At 44.7% G+C, this 23,445-nt stretch overlaps 2 protein-coding genes across 7 annotated transcripts in view; one reads left to right on the top strand and one right to left on the bottom strand.

Moving 5' to 3' along the window:
• RNF123 (ring finger protein 123) overlaps window positions 1-23,445 on the top strand; it is a 91,741-nt gene that overhangs the window by 61,429 nt on the left and 6,867 nt on the right. For all 6 annotated transcript variants that reach the window (XM_053377350.1, XM_053377346.1, XM_053377347.1 and 3 more), the window contains one exon: window positions 20,485-20,627. In XM_053377350.1, coding sequence (XP_053233325.1) covers window positions 20,485-20,627 — 143 coding nt within the window. The remainder of the gene's footprint in view (window positions 1-20,484; window positions 20,628-23,445) is intronic.
• AMIGO3 (adhesion molecule with Ig like domain 3) lies at window positions 1,307-6,016 on the bottom strand. Its single transcript, XM_053377360.1, has one exon. It carries the CDS (start codon window positions 5,244-5,246, stop codon window positions 3,663-3,665), a length of 1,584 nt encoding a protein of 527 aa, XP_053233335.1. The 5' UTR covers window positions 5,247-6,016; the 3' UTR covers window positions 1,307-3,662.

The raw sequence follows: 23,445 nt of genomic DNA, 5'->3' as shown, positions 1-23,445 counted from the left end.
AAATTCATGACTGTACTCTTTAAGAGATTCTGAAATTTAACTGATCCCCTGGTCTACTGTAGAGCAGTGAGGAATACTGTAGAATGACATGAAAATTATTGAAGAATTTTATGCACTTTTTTGTAGTATCTGCACAGTTTATTTCCTTTAACTAGAAGTAATGATAGCTAGCTAGCTAGCTAGATATAGACAGACAGAATAACTAATTTCCATTTTATTGCATGTATCACGATGACTTCCCCCCTCTTTCTTTCTTTGCTAAGGAGCACTTCAGTGAACAAAAACTGTAGCCTTTTTTATTCTCAATTTGAGAATATCTATGAGAGCAGCCATGGGAGTAAGTAATATGAGCACCACTCCTCCTCTGCCTTTTTTTCTTGTGGGATTAGCTTCTCAGTAGCTAAGGCTGCAATCCTATGTAGACTTACCTGGGAGTGAGTAGTACTGAACTCAAAGGGGCTTACTTGAATAGACACATACTAGGTTGCACCTTAAGATTTCTGCCCTGAAGCTCAGTATGTCTGTTGTGATTTGTTAGTCAGAAGCAGCAAATGCATTCCTACATCCTTTCCTGCTGGATAAAAGATAAATTGTAAAAATTGTTGTTGTTTTTTGGTAGTCTATCCCATTTCATCCCAAGGTTTGGGTTATGTAGCAGTAATTTTATGATATATGAACAGATTAGAACAAATAAAAACTCTCAACCACACATTTCTTAGCCTCCAAAATTGGATAAATAGGATTTTTAAAAAATGCTGCTGCTTTGATCTCTTGTTACTTACTTTTGTATCTTAACTACCGTACTTCAATGCCTATCCATTTACAAATTGATTTTTAAATATGGATTTTTTAAAGGAGTTAAATGGTGTTTGACATGTGCACATATGAAAAGAAACAAATGTTGCTTAATTCAGTTTTGATTTGTGTCAAGTGACTTACTACCTTTTTGTTGGCAAAGAACTGGGGGGAGTAGGGCTGTGATACAGAACGCTGCTGTCTCTGACAGTTGCTTGGTGTGCTACTCTTCCCAGGCTCAGGTTGACTCTGTCCACAGACAGCATAGTAGGAGCATCTCAAAAGCATAGAACATCTCAAGTTCTGGAAATCATGGCTTGACATCTCCTGCTGCTTTCCCCATATTCTGCTTTGACCCTGGTGTGCAGAACCACAGCATAAAAATATGGCCAAACTAAAGATCCACATCTCTCTACGTTTTGAATATCAGGAATCCTGCTTCAGGATTGTCAGTGGCTATGTATGCTTCGCAATAAACAATCTTGGTTATTTTTCTTAGCTTCTGGTTTAGAAACACCCTGACCCAGATGATCTTGGAAGATATTAATATCTTCCCTGGATTTTTCTAGCCTCACGTCAACAACATTTGTGGCTGTCCAGAATACAAGTTTGTGAGAACCTCTGGCAGTGCATCGTTTGCTCTGTAATGTTCATGTTGGTGTGTGCCAACTTATCTAGCCCAGTTTTCTGTTCCGTCTTCAAGCTGTACTTTGGGCTGCAGTATAGCTAGCCTGTAATGAAATAATGTAGTATAGTAACTACTAGCTATGGGGAGAAGGGATTAAGGCCAAATGTAGTTTGATATTATGGCCCCTGGAAGAGTATCTTTGCAAGGTAAAACAGTGTCTGAATGTGTGCAAAGTAAGCAAGCCAAAGTATTAGAAGGGAGAAACCACTCTATTCTATCTTCTTTTGCTCCAAAGAGATGGCCCATTTGTGGGGGGGATCCTTGTTTTTCTTTGCACCAAGCCTTGCAGAAATTAGTTTTAATGGAATTTCATAGGTTTTCTTCCTTCCTCAGTCTTGACCCCCCCCCCCACATACACATACATGTAAATATTTGTTTGTGTAAGTTCTGTCAAATTCTTGCCCACAGACTTAGAATTTTGTGTTGCATTTCTTTCTTTGCACCTTCCAGCCTCATCTACTGTGCCAAAATTAAACTGTGTTGTAATTTGGTTTTAATATCAGAGACATCTGTAATATTTAGAGTGCCTAGGTTTAGACTGGTATTTGAGCTCCTTTTGTGTTAAAAGAACTAGAACTTTGTATATGGAGCTTTACCTGGCCACAGACAAGGGAGAAGAAGCCTGCACTGTCTCACACCGTTGCAGGGCAAAGACAATTTCAGATGCAGACAACAACATTTTAAAATAAAAGGGCATTTTTATTTAAATGTAACCCGAGAGGAAATCTACCCCCAGGTTACAATTATTATCATTACATGGATTAAAGTACTACCAAAATAGCTAGATGCTTCGTTCTCCCAGGCACATCTGCCCTTCTCAAGGAGAAAAAAGGCAGGGAGATGGTTCATTTAAGCGCAGAGCGGAGCGGAGCTGGCTTGTTGTAATTACACTAGGTGCATGAATAATCTAATGCATTCCTGAATTTGATTATTTACAGCAGCTTTTGGGGCAGGGGTGGGTGGGGAGAAACAAAGTTAACTTTTAATGGCTATATTAAGTTATATAAAAAGGTACACTAACCAAAGCAGTGTTCTCCTCTATCTAATCCAGTTATCTGAATTGGCCAGCCATAGGTTAATTGTGCATTCAAAAAACATAACACAACATCAGCACTGTGTCTAGAATAACATCCTTTTTAACCCGGTCTGGGATCAAACTCCCCTCTGCTGTGATGACAGCAAAATAAATAATTTGCCCTTCTCAAGTCTAACCCAAGGATAATTTTCTGGCACCGATTTTTGCTTTCTGTCACAGTGATCCAAAAGCACAGGATGCCCGAGCTATTAGAATTTTATTGTAGATACGAAGAATTCAATCTAGGGAAAAGGTTCCTCATTAAAAGCAAATCCAGAACAAGGTGCTTTTAAGGGGCAGGCAGTGTGTCTAGTAATACCAAGCAGTTTTGTTAAGCTGATTCAAGCAGAAGACTGACTCTTACAGTTTCTGACACTTACGTGGCTGACTGCACATATCCAAAAGGGCGAGGTGGTCATCTGGAGCAGGGCTTGTGACCTCTGTAAAGGGAGCATTGCTTCAGTTTTTAGCCATGCTATGACTTGTTCCAAGAAGCCTAGAAGTAAGTTGAAAAGTATGGGCTCGGGAACCTACTTTCCAAATTAATATTAGAAGCAGTAGCTGACTAAAACAGTTAAAAAGTAAGAAATGGCCCCCTCTTTGGTCCAGCAAGGGCACTCTTTCTTCTCCAGAAATAAAAACAGGCTTGCTTATATAGCAAATGTTTATTCTCTGAAAGTCAAAGCCATTACACAATCTTGTATTCCACAGCAGTTTTCTAAAGGGGGATGATACTCTCTGCTACAAGTTACTGTCTCTACTACTGAGCAGGCTGTAGTCATCTGGGATGTGTAAAGAGCATTCAATTCTTTTTTGTCAAAAGATGGTTGCTTCTGTTGTGCATAATAAATGGATTCTGGGACGGTCAGACTAGAATTGTTAGAAGAAAAGGCCTCCATAATTTCTAGGGGAGATGAAGGAAATTAAGAATAAACCACAGTAGTCCATCCAAGGGAGATGAAGAGAATTCCTCTGTGCTTTTCAGTGAGGAGATGCTTTGTAAATATATATTGTCTTCCCTCTCCCTCCCACAATGGATATGGGGTTTGACCCCACTCCTTCCCCACTCTCCACCTTGGCTGCATCCTTCCTGTGGATTGCTTCCTATCCATCTGCCGGTGTCTGTTCTCGTTCCTCATAGGACATGATGAGAGGATCTGAAAAGACTGAGCTGATTGATTCACTATCCAGCTTGAGCTGTAAGAGTCTGGGGCTTTTAGCTTCTGGAAAGTCCTCGCTGACGGCCAACCTGACCTTGCCATTCTGGGCTTCCTTGATGGGCTCTAGGAAAACAACATGCTTGTTTGCGCTGATCTTGCGATTTGGCCCATCTGTGGCTGGCGGGGTGGTACTAAGGATGGACGATTGGGCACTGCAGTCTGGAGGGGGGCTTGCGGGCTTCTTGAAGCACTTGGAGCAGCGACATGGTGTGAGGTACAAGTACATGAGGACAAGTACCAGGGTTACAACACACCCTAAGAGGGTTGTGAGGCCGGTATTGAAAGACTCGAGTGGTTTGGGGTATTGAAATGTGATGTTGACTTCAAACGTCTGGTTGATCTGTTGGAGCTTGTTGATGGCTATGCACACATAAACGCCGGAATGGGAACGGTTACCCTTTATGATCAATAGGCTTCCATTTCTGAAAGGTTGATGCTCCTGATTACTGTGCTCAGGGTACATGAATAATTCATGTCGAGGAGAGATCCATCTGTAGTTTGTGGCATTGTCATTATGGAGGCTCGTGTTGCAGTCTATTACCAAGGATTCTCCCACTTGGCAGAGGATTTGGGGAATGTCAAATTGGTTCCAGGAGCAATTTCCAATATACTTGTTGTAATTGAAGGTGTTGACTAAGGAACGTGGCACATTGGGGAAAGCTTTGCAGGTGTGCTCCTCTACAAAATCCTTCGCAGAACTAAAACCGCGGTGCTTCCATTCCTGGAGCATCAGATGAAGAGAGCAGTCACATATCACAGGGTTGTTGTGAAGGTACAAGCCATTTTTTATGTACCCAGGCAAAGTTGCTATTACTTGAACAGGAATGCTGCTTAGGTTGTTAGCAGACAGATCCAGGGTTCTCAGGTACGGGTGTTCAAGTCTTTGAATGGACTCAAATGGAAATTTTGTTAGCCTGTTCCAACTCAGGTAGACTTTTTGCAATCTGATTAACTTGACAAAAGCATTTTGATCGACTTGTACAATCTTGTTGTTGTATAGCAAGAGCTCCTCCAACTTCACAAGGCCATCAAAGTAATACTTCTCCACAGTGCTCAGGTAGTTGGAAGACATGTCCAGGTGTACAATGTAAGTGGCATTGTGGAACACTTGCCGGGTGATATTGTGGATCTTGTTGTGGCTGATCCTGAGGGTCTGGAGACGTGGTAAGGCAGCCAGCCAGTAGTCATTAAGCTGAGTAATGTTATTGTAGCTGAGGTCCAAGGTAGTGGCTGTGGGAAGCAGGGTGCTGGGGACCTGTTCAAGATCCTTCTTGGCACAACTCATGAGATCAGCAGTACAAATGCAAACTTCAGGACATCTTCTGAGAGTGCAGTTGTTTAAGGTGCTGACTTGAATGCACAGGACAAAGAAAACTAACAGCTTTCCAAGCAGTTTCCAAATAAATAAAGCCAAGGTCAGTACATTCATCATGTAACAGTGGAGCTCACCCTGGTTTGTCACTAGCATGGAAATAAGTTCTCAAAGTCAAATTCACACTGAGTATAATCCTCTTGCAAGACACTGATGTGTGAAAGGGCAACAGTAGAATGAATCGGTAAAATCAGATGGTGCCTAAAGACTCTGAATTATGCTCCTTAAAATATTGGGTTGTCTCACTCAGAATAAACAGGCATTTAAGAAATATGCTGTAATCAAAGGCCAGCATGTAACTGCTGTTCTGCATGCCTCTCTTGGTAGTTGTAGAAACTGGCAGGAGTCTGTGTGCATGTATTGCCTCAAATAATTTCAAAAACAAGGTATGTCTATATAGATCATCTTGAGCTCTGATTCAAAAGCCTTGAGCATGTTTACAGGATTTGCCTCTAAAGTGTCCCTCTCCAAATAACCCAACCTTGCATCTATTTGAGGCTGCTCCTTCAGTAACATTGGTCCAGGGAGAAGCTGGATCCATTTTTTATTTTTTTTTTTGCTTTGCCAAGTCAAATGTCCTTAGATCCCAAAGTTTCCATTAGTGGGTCCTTATCTTGAGGCTAAGCAATTCCAGTACAGATTCATCATAAAAGGGCCAATACGAGCCCATTTCTTCACCTCCGTAATCTCATATAGAAACGCCAAAGAAAGCAGCTCTTACCCGGATATCTTCCTTTCTGGGTTATATTGAGCAGCATCACTCTTTCCTGCCGGTTGTTTCATCTTTCAGCCGACAGCACTGTATGCAAACACTTTCACCCTCTTCTGCTCCTATTTACAAGCTGCCTGTGAACACTGAAGGGTAAGCTTTGTGGACCAAGAAGAAATCCTATTGGCTTGTGTAGGAGGGAGTGGTGATAAGAAGAGAGGGGAAGGGGAGGACAGTAGTGAAGGGGTGTTTTTTTTCTGAATGGCATGTAGTTTCTTTGTTGTGCCATGTGGGGGCAGAAAAATCCTGCACAGCTATCCTTGGACTGGGCATCAGAGTGGCACATGAGAGCTGCAGCAATTTGCGCCAGCAGCACTATTACAAGGGGAGATAAAGAAGCAGGCTTAGTAAAAGGAGGGGGTGGGTCTTGCAAAGCAGCCCAAGCTCCTCTGCTGTTTACAGTTTCTCAGGGCATCTATGTAAGTCTTTGCAATTTTGTAATCTTTGGCTCCTGCTTGAATTATTATTATTTTTTAGGGGTAGGCGTGGAAGAATAGATCACACCGTAGCACCAAAGGACCACAACCAAGATTGTGACCCTATTGTTCTGGATAGTATACATGTGATCGTAGTTTCTTTGTGACCTTCATGACAGCTTCTGTGATTAGGCCTCTTAACTAAAAATATAGTTTTAAAAAACCTTATGTCAGCAACACAGACTTTCAGTGTATGCACACCTGAAAGCTTGTTTTTTAATACCCAAAGCACAGCATAATGTATAAATACACATTCATACTAGAATGTAGATTTTGGCTGAAACTTAGGAGAACCTTCTGAATGGTAATAGCCATTCAGCAATGGAACAGACTAACAAAGGTGGAGGTAACTAAGCAGAGACTGGATAGTTATCTGCCAGAGATGCAGATACAGTGGTACCTCGCAAGACGAATGCCTCGCAAGACGGAAAACTCGCAAGAAGAAAGAGTTTTCCGTTTTTCAAGGTGCTTCGCCAGACGAATTTCCCTATGGGCTTCCTTCGCAAGACGAAAGCCCATAGGGAAATCTCCGGGGACAGTGGGGAAGCACAGCGCGTCTTCCCCACTGTCCTCGGACCTCCTCCGAAGGCTGGCGGTGGGGCGGAGAGACCTCCTCCCCCCGCCAGGCTTCGGAAGGCTCCTCCGAAGGCTGGCGGTGGGGCGGAGAGACCTCCTCCCGCCGCCAGGCTTCGGAAGGCTGCTCCGAAGGCTGGCGGTGGGGCGGAGAGACCTCCTCCCCCCGCCAGGCTTCGGAAGGCTCCTCCGAAGGCTGGCGGTGGGGCGGAGAGACCTCCTCCCGCCGCCAGGCTTCGGAAGGCTGCTCCGAAGGCTGGCGGTGGGGCGGAGAGACCTCCTCCCCCCGCCAGGCTTCGGAAGGCTGCTCCGAAGGCTGGCGGTGGGGCGGAGAGACCTCCTCCCCCCGCCAGGCTTCGGAAGGCTCCTCCAAAGGCTGGCGGTGGGGCAGAGAGACCTTCTCCCCGCACCAGCCTTCGGATGGCTGTTCTGAAGGCTGGCGGTGGGGCGGAGAGCCCTTCTCCCCGTGCCAGCCTTCGGATGGCTGTTCTGAAGGCTGGCGGTGGACCGCCAGCCTTCAGGACAGGTCCGGGAACAGAGGGGAAGGTGCGTTGCTGTTCTTAATGTTGGCGGTGGGGAGGAAAAACCCTCCTCCCACCGCAAGCCCCGGGAACAGAGGAGAAGCGCTGCACGCCTTCCCCTCTGTTCCCGGACCTGTCCTGAAGGCTTGCGGTGGGAGGAGGGTTTTCCTTCCCACCGCCAACATTCAGAATGCTGTTCTGAATGTTGGCGGTGGGGAGGAAAGCCCTTCTCCTCACCGCAAGCCCCGCAAGCTCCAGGAATAGAGGAGAAGCGCAGCGCGCCTTCCCCTCTGTTCCCGGACCTGTCCTGAAGGCTTGCGGTGGAGAGAAAAGCCCTTCTCCGCACCGCCAGCCCGGCAAGCGGTTTCCATAGGAACGCATTAATTGATTTTCAATGCATTCCTATGGGAAACCGTGCTTCGCAAGACAAAAAACTCGCAAGAAGAAAAAACTCGCGGAACGAATTAATTTCGTCTTGCGAGGTACCACTGTATTGTATTGACCAGTGGGGTGCCCTTCCAACCAGCAACAGCTGCCGGGGCTGTGAAAGCAGCTTCCTAGCAGCAGCATTGCTGCTGCTTCTCAGAACAGGGCAGGGCAGTGGCAAGCTTGGGACTCTCTGTCCCAGTCAGCAGCAGTGCTGCCTCCGTCAGGAGGTTGTGTCCACCCTGCCAGCCACTTCAGCTTCCAACTCCTTGATTCTGTGACAGCAAATTGAGCTTGAGGCTTCTGTTTTCATTGCGACTGGTGTGTTTGAGTAGAAGAATAGAATAGGCTTTATTTGCATAGCCAACAGGCCATTGCATCGAAGGACAGACAGAAACAAAAATACATTACGGAAATAGTTATCATAAAATAATCTCAGTACTCAGCCTTTTGAAGTTAACAAGTGACTCCCCTGGCACAGTTCTGAGATTTTCCTCACTGTGGTCCTTCCCAGGATATGGTGTCCTCAGGGAAGGCTTATGGCTGGAGGCAGTGACATCCTTTCTGTTGCTATGCCAGATTATCACCTCGCTCTGTTTCTCCAACCTTCATCCTTTGTTGTTACCTTGGCTTTAGTGAATTCGTACAAGCAGTGTACAGCCTCATTATCCTTGCAGTATGCTTCTGTAGTGGTATACAACCACACTTTCTGTCACTGCCAAATCCCTGATAGCAGTAGAGTGTTCAGCTTTGAATTCGATCAGTGCTATCTTTACACTTTGGGGTGAAGTCATGCATTATAATTTGCTTGGCTGTACTAGATCAAACAGACCTGTTCCATGCCATCACAGGTCCTTTTGGTTATCCAGCTTTTCAGTTTATCTCATTTTTTCAGTTTTTCTGCATAAGGAAACTGATCATAGAATCATAGAGTTGGAAGGGACCCCCGAGGAAGGATGATCTAGTCCACCCCCTGCAGTGCAGGACTATGCAACTGTACTGTAGGGGAATCAAACCTACAACCCTGGTGTTATCAACACTGTGCTCTAAACAACTTAGCTATACAGCAAATCATTGTCCTTGAGCCGATGTGCAGAACCTTTGGCCCTCCAGATGTTGCTGAACTACAACTCGCATCATCCCTGGCCATGCTTGCTGAGGATGATGGGAATTGTAGTTCAGCAATATCTGGAGGGCCAAAGATTCCTCACACCTAGGTTTACCATATTTCAAAAAGCGAAAATCCGGGCACAAAAGTTGAGCAACATTCAAAATGCCAGCATTAAAAAAAAGTTGGCTCTCCATTCAGATTTTGCCCTTTCTCTCCAATTTCATTTTCTGTGTGTGCTGATGCAATTATTATTGGCTGCTTATTGTGTGGATGATCTTGCTAAGGTGTTAGCAAGTGTTGTTCCTGTGGAGGAAGCAAATGTGTGTGTGAGAGAGAGGGAGGGAAGAAGAGGGAGAATGAGAGAATTCTCAAGGGCAGATGCATAGATTTCAGAAGCCAGATCAAACTCCCTACAACCATTGTCTTTTTTTAGTCTGTGCTGTATGTCAGTATCTACATAATTGGTGAGGCACAAGTTATTCATTTACCTCCCTTCATCCCCATTTACATATTTGACATTTGTTGAGGCTTTTATACTTTTAGTATTGATTTACTTGGCCATCTTGGATTTTCATCACTTCACTCACCTTTGGCTGAACCAATAGTGTGACCTCAACTTGCATCCTTTGAACTGGAGGCTGCATTGGTGCCATCAGCCATCAGGTGAGACTGTTGGGCTGGAGAGAGGTCCAACTGCAATAAGCGATCTCTGATCAAAGCAGAGGCAGAGGTGACTGAGATTTGTCCAGTAATTCCAACTCTGTAGAAACACAGTTTGCTCTCCTCAGTGGACAGAGGGCAAGAGAGAGACTGCATGCCATTGACTTACCCTTTGCCCCTAAGCAGATGCTCAAAGTTGACCAGGCATGTCTGTAGAGTACCGTATTTTTCGCACCATAGGGCGCACTGGACCATAGGGCGCACCCAGTTTTTAGGGGGGGGGAATCAAGAAAAAAATCTTTCCCCCCCCAGCCCCAAAGAGCAGCGTACAGGCTGTGCACAACCTCTCCCCCTGCCAGAGGGGTTGCGCGCGGCTATGGCACAAGCCAAGGCAGCGAGCAGGATGGATCCCGCTCACTGTTTTGGCTTCCTCTTTAGCCCCGCGCAACCTCTCCTTGCCGGGAGACGCTGCGCAGGGCTAAAGAATCTATAGCCCCGTGCAGCCTCTCCTTGCCGGAGGGGTTGCACGCAGCCATGGAACAATCCAAGGCAGCGAGCGGGATGGATGCCGCTCGCTGTTTTGGCTTCCCCTTTAGCCCTGTGCAGCCTCTCCTTGCCGGGAGACGCTGCGCAGGGCTTTCCTGGCTTTCCTGGGAGGTGGGGGGATTCCCTCACCTCTTGCAAAAGCCCGCAGAAACCGTTCAACTCCTTTAAAGAGATTGCGGCTTCTCCTGGCTTTTCTGGGAGGTGGGAGAAGGGACTGATGCAGCCAGTCAGTCCCTTCTCCCTCCTGTGGAAAAGCCCGCAAGAGCGCACGGAGCTTGTGTGCATACACATTTCCCCTTGCTTTTTAGGAGGGAAAAACTGCGTCCTATGGTGCGAAAAATACGGTAATTGCTGGGGCAGAGAGAGCAGCAGCTAGAGGGCAATTTCCTGGGAGATCCAGGCTGCTTTATTTGAGGAAAGTGAAAATCAAAGCAGAATAATTGGTTTCCATTAGTACAGCAAATGACTAATTTGGCTGCAGCAGCTGCAGGACGTAGTGGGTGCTTAACCCTCTATTTTTACAAGTTGCAAGGGAGATGTTTTGGGGAAAATATTTGCCAGATGCTTCCCTATGTAAAGTTGCTTGCATGTTTTTGTGCAGCTGCTTTTAAATGTGCAATCAGAGATCCCTGCTGCATATCTTAAGTGACCCCTTATTGCTGAGTGGCCCCGTCTCCCCTCCTCCTAGCTTATTCCTCTGTCTCTTCCAGAGGTGAAATACTCCTGAATCAGAGTGGCCATGTGTTCTGTTTACAGAGGGCCAGCCTCTATTTGAAGTCATCCTCCATTTAAAGGGCTCTCCATTCAAAGTCTAATTTAAAGATAAAGAACCATGAAAGAGGAGAGCAGGAGAGGCCTTGATGTTGCCCACCAGCAGTTAGCATGTGGACAGCAGACTGAGCAGGCACACAAGTCCTTCTCCTCTCCATTATGGTGAGATTAGGGGTATTATACTGGCATCCCCCAACTTACGTGTGTTCTACTTGTGTGTGACTGTGTATATGTGCAGCACAAGAAAGTAATTAAGTCATTCAATTCATACCCAGAAGTGGCAGGAGAGAGCTGGAGAGTCCTCTCAGCTCGTGAGGAAGCCCCAAAGAGACCAGAGGCACAGCAGGGCTCAGCTTCCCCACTTAACAGCTGGTGTGTGGGGTAGTGCAGCAGCAGCAGCTTTCCCATGCATCCTCCTGCCTCCTGCCAGCCCCAGAGCTTCAGTTCTTTGGAATACGTGCAGTATTTTTGGTATGAATTAAAGAGAAAGCATTTAAAGGATTTTTAGAGGGTGCTTCCCTCTTTTTTTTATTTTATAATTAATTTTTATTCAAATTTCCAATAACCAATCCAATTACAATTTAACATCCAATTTAACTTATACATCTTGTAGACTTCCTTCAGCCTATCTGACAATTTCCATAGTTTTCACAACTTTTCACATTTCTTAAATTTATGTTGCACTTTAACAATCCTTATTTTATCTTTTCATTTAAGCGACATTCCTAACTGAGGGTGCTTCCCTCTTTACACAATTTCACTTACGGGTGCAGGGGCCTGGGATATAACCCCTGCATAAGTAGGAAGCTCTGTATGTCTGTTTAAATTTTAGTAACTCTTTCTGATGTTAGTAATAATAATAATAATAATAATAATAATAATAATAATAATATATGTATGTATGTATGTATATGTTGCAGCTATACATATAAATTAGTACATGTGATTTTTATGCAAGTCTTTTTCTTTGAAACATTAATCTTACTTGTAATGCAAGATTGGCTTTCTTTTGGTGAAGCTGGGACCATTTTTTTTAAAAAAATACTTTAAATTCATTTTCAAATATAGGGATGCACTTTGATGTATTCATTTTCTCTGTAACAATAGTACAATTAAGATGTATCCTACATTTAAACTGATGGAAAAATAACATACCTTCCTCCCCCCAACAGAAAACTAACAAAAATTTATGTGTGTGAGCCAAAAAATGAAAGGTGTAGCATCTAATTCATGTGAAGTAAGAACCCTGAGGAAACAGTGCATTCATTCACAACCACTACATATGCTAAAGGGACCATATTTTAAAGGTCTAAATAGTTCTAAATGCATGTGGTTGGGAACCAACACACTCTGCTTTTAAGTGATATGCATCAATTTTAAGTGACCTGCATAAAGCTGGTGTGGCAAGTGCATGGTAAATTGACTGCATCCAAGCAAGTGCCCTAAACTTATTCCGAATTGCCAAATGAGTTGAATGCTTCTAATGCAAAGATGTTGGGTTAATCAAAGACCTTTGAGTGCACTACTCTAGCTTGTATATGGGGTTGCCATTTAATGGCCAGTGTTTTTCCACTCTCAGCAAGATTCAGTAGCGACTGCTGCATTTTTATAAGATAAGTTCAGGGTGTGTGAGATAATTCCTTTTCATTGTTAAAAAAGGAGATATTTTCTTGGTAACTTTCCATGGTGACATTACTATTGGTTGTTAGACATGCCTTGAGCTGTGCTCCTGACAAATTACTGAACGACAGTGTTTCTCAGGGCTCCGATTTAGGCCTGGTGTAGTCTGCATTTGAAATCTGTAAGAACTATGTTACTTTTGTTTTGCAACCCAAAATGTAATGACCTTGAGCTGTCTTGCTCATCTTTGCTGTTGGAACAATAGGACTGTACTGACACATCTCTTAAGGGTGACAAGTTTTCTTGAAGGTCAAGGTCTGAAAAGGGAAAGGAAGTGAACTTTGCAGCCAAGACAGATGGCTTCTTAGGTGTTAATGGGGCAGGCTTCTTCATCATTTCTGCAGTCCTATCCAGTAGAAATTAGACTGGCACTCTGTCACTTCTACAAGACTCCCTTTTCCCTCTTAACTTCAGAGTTGTGCCTAATCCCACTGATCATATGACTCCAGCAGTATATTAAGGCAGTGTACTCTTATTCCAGAAGTGAGGAATCTTTTTCAGCCTGAGGGCCACATTCCTTTCTGGAAAACCTTCTGAAGGCCCACATGCCAGTGATGGGTAGGGATGGGGCAAAAATGGACAGAGCAATGAATGTGTTTGTGCCCTTTTTACAGTAGGCTACTTTCTACAGACACAAGTTAAGAGGCATTATCAGAGTACAAGGACACATTCCAGCCAGGCAAAAACACTCTGAGTGAGGGGGTAGCCTGGGGAGAATTCTTGGGGACAGAGAGAGCAGCCTGGACTAGGGCTGTGTTTGACCCTTAGACCTGAGATTCCCTGCCTCTGTTCTATGCCATTGGTCTTCAACTCATGAGCCACAACTGGGTCTGACAGAAGGTGGGTCACGCCAATGGTACCTAAGAGACAGGCTGCAAATGGATTTTAAAAGGAGGTTCCCCATTCTTCAGGTTGAAATGAAAGGTCTCTCCTGCATCTGAAAAAGGAAAGGCTACTCTGGACAGACGGTACTTTTCATGAAAATGTTGAATGAAAGAGAGTGATGCGGTAACTTAGGGCTGCCATAGGGCTGGGATTTTCCCAGACATTACTGGGATTTCAAAGGTGGAATTGATGTCTGAAAGGAGGTGCTTTGTCCTGGATCTTAGGCATGTCAATTGAAACAAAAAACAACTCATCAACTTTCAGGGTGTCCTGGTTTTTACTTTTTGAAATATGGCAATCCTAATGTAACTTCCATAGACAGGGTTAGCTCAAATTTCCTAATATTTAATTTAAAAACAACAACACGGCTTTTCTGTAATTTAAATAGTCCTCTGGTGATACAGTGTTTTTCTTCCTGAAAACCTGTAAATATATGTAAAATTAATCTCTGCCCCCACTTGCAATCTTTTTCCTCTAAGCAAATATTAAGTGTTCTGTTTTTCCTTTGTCCATGTCTTTCTTGAATTGTGATTCCAGAGTGTGTGCATATGCCCTGAAGTGAACTGTAATGAATTGATTTCTCCTCTCTGATCTTGAAGTGGTGTATTTTCCAGGGAAGGGAAGTGAAAGTGTTGTTGAGACCCAGTGTCAAACTTACTTCTCCACAAAATGGATGATGCAAAGCAGCAAAACTTTTACAAGAACTGAGCTGTTCATAATCCTTTATCTATATATCCAACAGTATGTGAAGTCAGACCTGGTTAGGCCCATGAACTTTACATTCTCCATATAGTTGATGAAGTAGGCTTGGATGTTGACGTCATTGAGCTAAAATCGTCATCTGAGATGATGCGGATTTAAGCATTTATTTTATTAAAGAAATTGAACAAAAATATCCAGTTCTCTCTGAGAGCAAGTGGGGATTCACGTGATTGAATTTTCCTTTGTTCATGAAAAAAAAATATCCCTTCACCTAGAAAACTAGCATGTCAGGAAGAAGGCCTCTGGTCTGGTCTTCTCTCTGGCATGCTCATTTTCTATGTGTAGGGGAGCATCCCACCATGTGAGCCTCCAAATGCACTGTGAACTGATACAAGTGAGACACATGTTTACCACTTCAGTGAGAGCTAGGTCACTGCTATGTGGCAGGCTGAGCAGGAAGAGTAATTCAATTAATATCAAATTAGTTTTAGCCATCAGGAAGTGATCTGTGGGTTGTAATTCCATTAGGCCTAACATGCTTAAATTGGACTTTCCTCTCACAATTTTTTTCAAGCTATGCAAAGCTTTTCAGTCTCAGCAGCTGGAGAAGACAACACAAAACCCATTAGCAAAATACAACATGACCATTAAAGCATCAGGTGTTTTCTGGAACAATATAAGATTCCTCAGTAGAAATAGTCAAAATTCAACACAAAACATTGGGTTAGCTCAACCATCCATTTCTTTGAGGTCTTTGCAATTGCCTGTGTCTGGATTTGCACTTTGGTATTGTATCATACATGTATGTGGTGGGAGACATGCCACATACAGTCTTTTACAGGACCACTTTGTTTTTGCTGATTTCCCTATAACAAACTGTCAGCGCTGCCCAAGGTCCCAGCTCACACAAGACCAACGCTGCTTCTTCCTCAAGTTAAAAAGTCTTTATTGAAGTTCAGTTTCATTTCCAGACGTGCAGCGCGCAATGCTACGTCTATGCATCAGACCGTAGAAGTCCCATCTGAATCTCCTCCCCCCTGACACCAGCTTAAGATTCTAGCCTTACTCCACCTCTTCCTCTGTTCCTTCTTTCTCTGGGTCCTTCTGCTAGTCGGAGTCTCAGCCCTCCTAGATTCTTCTGACGCTGATTCTGCCGACTCTTCTCCCCCCCTCCTTCGGGCTTTAGGACCTGGCTCCCAATCCGGGTTTTCTGCTGTCCCGCGCTCCTCCACATTTGAACTTGGCGCGTGCGCGCAGCCTCCCACTTTCCTTCTGACCGTTACACTTGTGTCACTGCTCCCCCTTTCGGGGAGGCTAGCTGGACCTGGCCTTCCCTCCGTTTCCCCACTCCCCGATGGAGGAGAAGCTGGTCCTGACTCACGTGACTCTTCCCCCCCACTGTGCTCTGGTGGGGGAACTGGCCCTACTCCTCCGCTACTCCTTTGGGACTCCCCTCTGGTTCCTTGTTTATGGATCGTCCCCCCTGGGACTCGCCTCGCCCTTACCATAGGCGCCCCCTCCTGGGAATCTTCTGATTCGCTGGAGAAGCTCATGGAATCTCTCGGTCCACTGTCATATTCCCCTACGCTCCCCTCTGATTCCTCTCCTCCGCTCTCTATTTGCTCTCTCCCCTGCTCTTCTGCTCCTGAGCCTCTGACACAAACGCAAGTCCTGAACACACTCCTAGAGAAGGTCACCTGAAGCCCCTTTCTCCACGGCATGTGCACCCTCCTTTCCAGGTGAGCAACCTCTCTATCTCTCAGCAGAGTCCTCAGGACAGTTATGGCACCAGTGTGTGCCCCACAGGTTGAATGAAGCAGGAGGCCTGTCTCTTGAAACAGGTCAGTTCAAAGTGCTCTGGCTGCTCTCCCTGGTATTGGTAAGAGATTTGCGTATGTCTTCAAATGAGTGGTGTTTTGGCAGCACCCTGACTGTGTGTTAATTCCTTTCTCGGCAAGGGAACGGCCTTCCTCACTTTATGAGTAGGAAAGCTAATAGTGCTCTAAAGCAATTCGGTCCCCTGCTTCTCTACACCCAAGTGCTGCATTGCTGAGCAGTCTGGATCATTCTGCCCTTGACAAACTACTCACAAAGGCCCTTTCTGAATGTTGACAATCTTCCTTGGAGGAAAGGGGTGCCAGACAGCAGTAGTCCCCACTGGCAGCTTTGCACAGCCATAAAGTTAAGTGTACAGTAGAAACAAATGCATGTTCCTTGCAAATGCACTGGCTGCATCCCAGGAAGCAGGCTCACTGCTTCTTACAAAACAAAAAAAATTTTTTCCTTCCAGTAGCACCTTAAAGACCAACTAAGTTAGTTCTTGGTATGAGCTTTCGTGTGCATGCACACTTCTTCAGATACACTGAAACAGAAGTTGCCAGATCCTTCTATATAGTGAGAAGGTGGGGAGGGGTATTACTCAGAAGGGTGGTGGGAATGGGTGATTGGCAGATAGCTGTGATGAGCCTGTTGACGACTGCAATAGGTCTTACAGGAAAAAGCAAGGGGTGAGAAGGTGAAAAATGGCTTTGTCATGTATAATGAGATAAGAATCCAATGTCTTTGTTCAGACCAGGTCTCTCCATGGTTTTAAGTTTGGTAATGAGTTGCAATTCAGCAGCTTCTCTTTCCAGTCTATTTCTGAAATTCCTTTGTAGTAAAACAAGATCTCAAAGTAGCTGTTTTACTACAAAGGAATTTCAGAAATAGACTGGAAAGAGAAGCTGCTGAATTGCAACTCATTACCAAACTTAAAACCATGGAGAGACCTGGTCTGAACAAAGACATTGGATTCTTATCTCATTATACATGACAAAGCCATTTTTCACCTTCTCACCCCTTGCTTTTTCCTGTAAGACCTATTGCAGTCGTCAACAGGCTCATCACAGCTATCTGCCAATCACCCATTCCCACCACCCTTCTGAGTAATACCCCTCCCCACCTTCTCACTATATAGAAGGATCTGGCAACTTCTGTTTCAGTGTATCTGAAGAAGTGTGCATGCACACGAAAGCTCATACCAAGAACTAACTTAGTTGGTCTTTAAGGTGCTACTGGAAGGAAAAAAATTTTTTTGTTTTGACTATGGCAGACCAACACGGCTACCTTTCTGTAACTGCTTCTTACAGGGACGGAAAGTGCTGCTTTGTATCTGTAACCAATCCCTGTATTCTGATGTGGTCCAACAGTGACCCACAAAGCAGGCTGGGCAACCAGCAGCCCCAGGTCCACATAGGATAAGGAGGGAAGAAAATGGGGGAAGAGGGAGATGTGGATAAAGAGAAAGTGAGACAAGGGAGTAGCAGTGAGAGAGACAAGAGTGTGAACCACTCCAAAAGTACATCAGCACAGTGTCCCGTAAACCCCTGTTTCAAATCAGTGGTCTTCAGGAAATGATGTGGCTTTAATTCCGCTATTTGGTATGTTGAGGGTAGGAAGGGCCCAGTGTGTTTCTCTGTACAGTGTTAGCGCAGTTCATGCTTTCAAATTATCACAATAGCTCCAAGAGTTTATACTGGATTACCAGGAAACACTGCCCATTCTGCTTCTGGCTGCCATGTGCTTAGCACTGAACCGTACACATTCACTAAATATGGAGGGCAGGAGAACGGCAGGGCCAGTACTGTTGCTGCATATCTGAAATCTAGGCATTGAGTGGGGCACCAGAAAAGGGTATTGTACAATTGTATGCAAATAGACAATTGAGATGACAAGGACCCCTGCATGGTCGAGGTGTCCTCACATAAAGTGGCTTTCCATGTACATGCATAGCTGTGCCTTTGCAGAATGCCACTCAATGTGCAAGTGTCAGAGGTATAGCAACATCAGGGGCAGGGCTAGGAGAACACAGCACCGTCCCCCTTTATGTGTATACATGGAGGCACATGTGAGGAGGGCAATTGTGCCTTCTGATTTTAATCTTTTGAGATTACACTTTATGTTCTCACATTTCACTCTTATGAGGTTGGTAGCTGTTGTAATAGTTCTGTGCAGGGCTGCATAATACTTCCCATAAATTTCATCTCTTCAGTTCTTTGTGCTATTGGCCTGCTTGTCTTGTTGTGACTGCTTCATTTGCTGATTGTGGGAGCATTGTAGCCTTATAGTAATGAGACACATCTTCTAATGCTTTGTGATGAACAAAGGTTGGCTTTCAGTTAGGGAACATGAAAAATTGAGCTTTTTAACAAGTAATTTTTATTAAATTCTTATTGTGATAATACAAATCTATAATAAGAAGAAGACCAACAAAGAACAAAAAAAGCTAATCACAAGAAATTAATCTTTGTGAGTGTGTGTGTGTGTATGTGTGTGTGTGTTTGTAAAAAACTGGCAGAAACATAACTCCTGTTGCAAATGATATGTTCCATCATGAACATATCATTTCGTGTACCATCATGAAATCTGAGGGTTTAAGTAGTCTGTAAGACTTCTTAATCCAACTATTGTGTTCACCTGTTAAGGCAGTTCTTACCATATTTAATCTTCTTTGAATGGAAAGAGTAGGAGGAAGTAATTAAAAGTTGTGAATGGTCATTTTGATAAAAGATTATATTATTAAGCTGCAATTCTACATGTATTTGGTAGGTCAAAATGGCTGCAAGAATGTAGCAGAAACCCCAACTAATTAGTGAGAAATAATACATCACAGCTGATCCAGTGTAAATAAGGTGTCATAGTCATTACTTTAAATTCATAATTAGTAGTCAGTGCAGATAAGAGCTCTCTTGAATCATTACAGCAGCAACATGATCTCAACATGATCAGGTGTTTATGGCAACAAGATGATAACCAATGTGGTGAGGGGGGTTATTCTTTCTTTTGTTGTTGTTTTTTAAATTGTGTTTTTATGCTGCAAAGCATCCTGTGATCCTATGATGAAGGGTGGTGTATAAATTAAATAAATAAATAAAAATCCTTTTTCAGAGTGAGGGTTGGTTTTTTTAATGGTGGATTTCATAAAGTATAACTTTAATGCCTGAGAATTCATTTTTAATTACGGTATTTTGCTCCTTCAGGGCAGCCGCTTTCTCTCCTCTCACCTGTGCTTCTTTACAAACAGACAACCTGGCGTCAGCATGAAAATAAATATGCATAATTTGGTATTTACTGGTTGTCCTAATCATCTCCCTCATAACAGAGATAGTGGGAGGAATTCAACATGGTGATAAGGAGATCATTCTGTCAGTGCAAGCATTTCTGCTTTTCTGGTAGAACAATCTCCCCTCTCCCCTCCCCCTGTTATGGGGGTTCTTCTGACCCCTCCCCAAGGCAATTTGGGGGGTGCATGCTGGGAAGAGAACCAGCCTTTGCTCAGGCTTCCACTAGTAGGACCTGTTTGTTGAACCTGACCCAACAAATGGCTGAAAGAGGTGCTTAAAATGTATGGAGGTTCTGCTTCCTAGTCAAGACAATTCATGGTGACATTTCCTCCCCCCGCCTGCACCCATTCTTGTTCTTCCAGGCTGCAGCACATAGCAAATGCAGTATGTCAGTCAATCTAGTTGCTAAACAGCTGCCTCTTGCTCTTGAGTTGAATATCAATCAAACGAAGAATGCAATTTCTGCTGTTCAAGACCTATTTAATTTGCCAGGATGCTGTTGCCTTTTGGAGACATTTGCCCTCTGATTGTGTGCAACTTGTACACCAAGGTGGCTGGAAAATTTGGTGCTCATTAAGGTGTGCTGTGTGTCTATACAAAAGCTTCTGAGGGACCAGCCTCTGGAATTAAGCAGTCCCATTTTATGAAGCCTCATCAACCTAGAAAATAATGCATACAATGTTAAGTCAGGTGGACCTGTCAAGATGTCCTACACTTTGAGACCACCAACTGTGGCCAAGAGGGAGTTCCAGATGTCTTTATAAAGCAGCCTGACCCTAAGACCCTGTTCCTTAGGAGGCACCATACGGGCCCATTCTCTGACTTCCTGCCTTTTTCTCTCCCATTGCCATTGGGTCTGCACCATCCATTGCTGTGCTAGACCACCAGCGAGCAATGGGAGCAGCTTGTGATGGCCTCAGGGCAGGACGTCTGACAACAATATTAATGAAGCAATATTGCTCTAAAGACCAGAGAGTGTGTCCTTTACTCCTAGATGGCCAGTTTTCATGAACACAAGCATGGCCATGTCACACAGGGATTGCTGAGAGCAGCGAGGTGTGCTGCCACTCCAAGACAAGGCCTTCATAAAGCATGTCTGTCTGTCTTTCCAGGGCTGAGCGGGCAACAGCTGTGCTGCTGGCAGATCCCTGTTTCCAGCTCCGTTCTATTCAGTACTTGTTGGGGAACACGGAGCCTCTAGTCCTGGGGATGGCATCAGCTTCTGCTGACAAGAAACATTTCTCCCTGCAGAGCTGTAAGTATCTCCTCTGATTTGCTGTGCTTAACATACGCCATGAGTCACTTGTTACTACATGGCTCCTTGTTGCCTGCCACTTTGCCATTTGGGTAACTCCTAGGTGCCTTTTGTAGAAAAGGTGGTCACTGAGATCTCTGCTACAGAGCCTGTAAACAGCTGTCTTGTCCTTGCTACCTTATTGTGTGTCTCCTCCCTCCTTGCCTGTCCCTGCTCTTCACAGATGCTTTGTGTATTTGAGGCCACCAAATATATTTGCCCTGTGGCAACAACATGGGAATAACTCCGTTTTCCTCTTGCTGTGCCTCTGCTCTCCAACAGCAACAGCAACAACTTCTCTATCCTGTTTCCACAGGCATATGGTTGCCTACTCTGAGAATAGGATGCTGAACTAGATGAGCCCATGGGCCTGATCCAGCAGGGCCCTTCTTACGTTTCCTAAGAAGGATCAGCTAAGAATTCAGACAAAAGAATAGGTTTAAAAGGGGGGGGGAGTGTGTATACATATATGTAAGCTCATTAGCCTCTCTTCTAAGAAATATTCCAAGCTGCTTTTCCATAAAGCCACATGGAAAAATAAAGCCACACTTTAAAATTCATCTGCTGTAAAAAAACAGCACAGAGCAATGTGGACTTGTGGGATGCCGAGTGCTAGGGCACAGGATTTGCATGCAAGGAGGTCGCGGGTTCCACCTTCTTACATTTCCAGGTAAAAGGATCAGGTTAAAAAGGGATGTGAAATAGTTTTGCGCAAGACCCCCTAGAGCTGCTGCCAGTTAAAATAGTAAACTATACGAGGCTGGATTGACTCAAGGGCCTGCCTCAATAGAAGAAGCAATGCCAGCAACAGAGGCAGCGTATTCTTCAGCTGCTCAGGTCTACTGTCCTGTGGCACAGCAGAGCAGCACATGGCACTGCTCACGGTTCCCCGGAGGGACCAGTCGTGCCTGTGTAGAGTACCCACACTGTGCATCCTCCCCACTGTGTGTGTGTGTTTTCAGAGAAGAAGAAGTTTGCATCTTTTCTTATTTTATTTTCACTCAACTTTGCCCCACAGCCCATTTTAAGGATCCAATCCTATTTGCTGGGTAGGATGGCAGCAAAAAAATTTTCTATAGCGGAAAAATACATACTGTTATGTATGCATTTGCATACCAAACTGCCACGTGCCATCTCTTAAAAGAAATGTGTGTCCAGCGAGAGAGAGAGAGAACCAAGCTCCTGTCCTTGGCTCTGCCCATGCCCTTGAAGTTTGCTGAGATAGAGGAAAGCAATTGGAGCGCTGAGAAGGAGGAAACCGTGATCCCTAAGGAATAGTGCAGGCTTTATTTACACAACCTCTAGAAACTGTTAGTTCCATGGAGATCTTGAGCTGATGACGAAATAAGGCATTATGTGATTGGGGTAGTGGTGCAGAGCTGCTGAAGTGATTGAGAACTGTGGAAGATTACTGCAGCAGGCAGCAAAGCTTTCTCTTTCTTTTAACCTCTGCTGGATTGTGGCCATTGTGATTTATCTCACTCTCTCTATGAAAGCCTGGCTGAAGGCCTCCTTGCCTCAGGCTTGCGCGGGGGGTGGGGGGGAGGCATTTCCAGTTTTTGTTCTCCAGCAGCGAATGCATGCAGACCAGGGCCAGCCCTACCATTAGGCAGAGTGAGGCAGATACTGTGGGATAGGGAGCAACAGCAAAGTGCTAAAGGGCAGAGCCATTGTGTACAGGGCCTGCTCAAGATAATTTGCTGCCTGAGGCAAATGACTAGATGATGGCCTCTCCCCTCCCTCACCATTCCATGCACAGAAGTTGACTGGACTGCAAGCTGCATCAGCACTTGTGATGGCATAACATATTTCAGCACCTGAAGGCAGCAAGCTAACTTAGGAAGGTGCAAGACAGGCCACATGGTGCATACAGCTCTGTCCTCCCAAGGTGGGGAGCTGCCAAAAGGACACTGGAGAACTGGCCTGGGGATGTTGTTTCTCTGCTGCCTAAGGCGGCTGTTGCGCTCTGCCTAATAATAGGACTGGCCCTGTGTGTTTGCCATGCAATCTGCCCTACGCCCACTGTGCTAGGCTTCTGTCCTTGGGTGCAGTGGAGGACCCCGTCCCATTGTTACTGTTGAACTAAGATTCAGTTGCCAGTCTGGTTGGCTTTTATACATGGCATGGGAAGGAGGGTGCCATCTTGTCCTTCAGACCTCAGGCAACAAAACGTCTTAGTCCAGCCTTGATAAAAAGCAATACACTTCCAGGTTTTTACAGAACTGAGGCATCTTAGAGAGCCCATTTAGCCAATATGATAAACCGCATCTTAGCTCAAGTATGATCTCTGGTTTCTTCCCTTGTGAATCTCTGCTGAGCCCAGGAAAGCTAAATCCAAGAGAAATGGAAGAGGGTAATGACAATTACTCTACCATGTCCAAATATGCTCACTGTTGAGTGCTTGGAAAAAATTTGAAACAGTACTATGGAAGGTTGATGATGATCCTCTGCTGTAAAAAAAAAAGGAAAGTAATATTAAAAAGTGCTCTGGGTTTACTGTTAACTGGGAATCCTAAAGCTTGGGGGATGCCTCACATGGAACAAGGCTGTGCCTTGGGGTGGTTGCTGCTGTATTCGAGTCTACAGGGATTATAACCACTGTCCTTTCCTTCCCGCTAATGTCATTATTAAGTGGGACTTCCCTGCCTGCCAACTGCAGGTTCCCTTTTCCTGCTGATAGTGTGAAAACGTGTGCTAGAGGGAAGGCAGAAGCCTGCAGAGGACACCACAGGCAGATTCTCTTTTGTTTTCCGCAATGCACTGTGCATTATATCTTAAA

The sequence above is a fragment of the Podarcis raffonei genome, chromosome 2 (assembly GCF_027172205.1).
Source record: "Podarcis raffonei isolate rPodRaf1 chromosome 2, rPodRaf1.pri, whole genome shotgun sequence".
NCBI lineage: Eukaryota > Metazoa > Chordata > Lepidosauria > Squamata > Lacertidae > Podarcis > Podarcis raffonei.
Note: the sequence above shows the minus strand (reverse complement) of the source record. Positions and strands in the feature narration are given on the sequence as shown.

What these genes read in the sequence shown, in the direction of transcription:
- AMIGO3 (XM_053377360.1), bottom strand. Translation starts at nt 5,246, where the DNA reads ATGCTAGTGACAAACCAGGGTGAGCTCCACTGTTACATGATGAATGTA.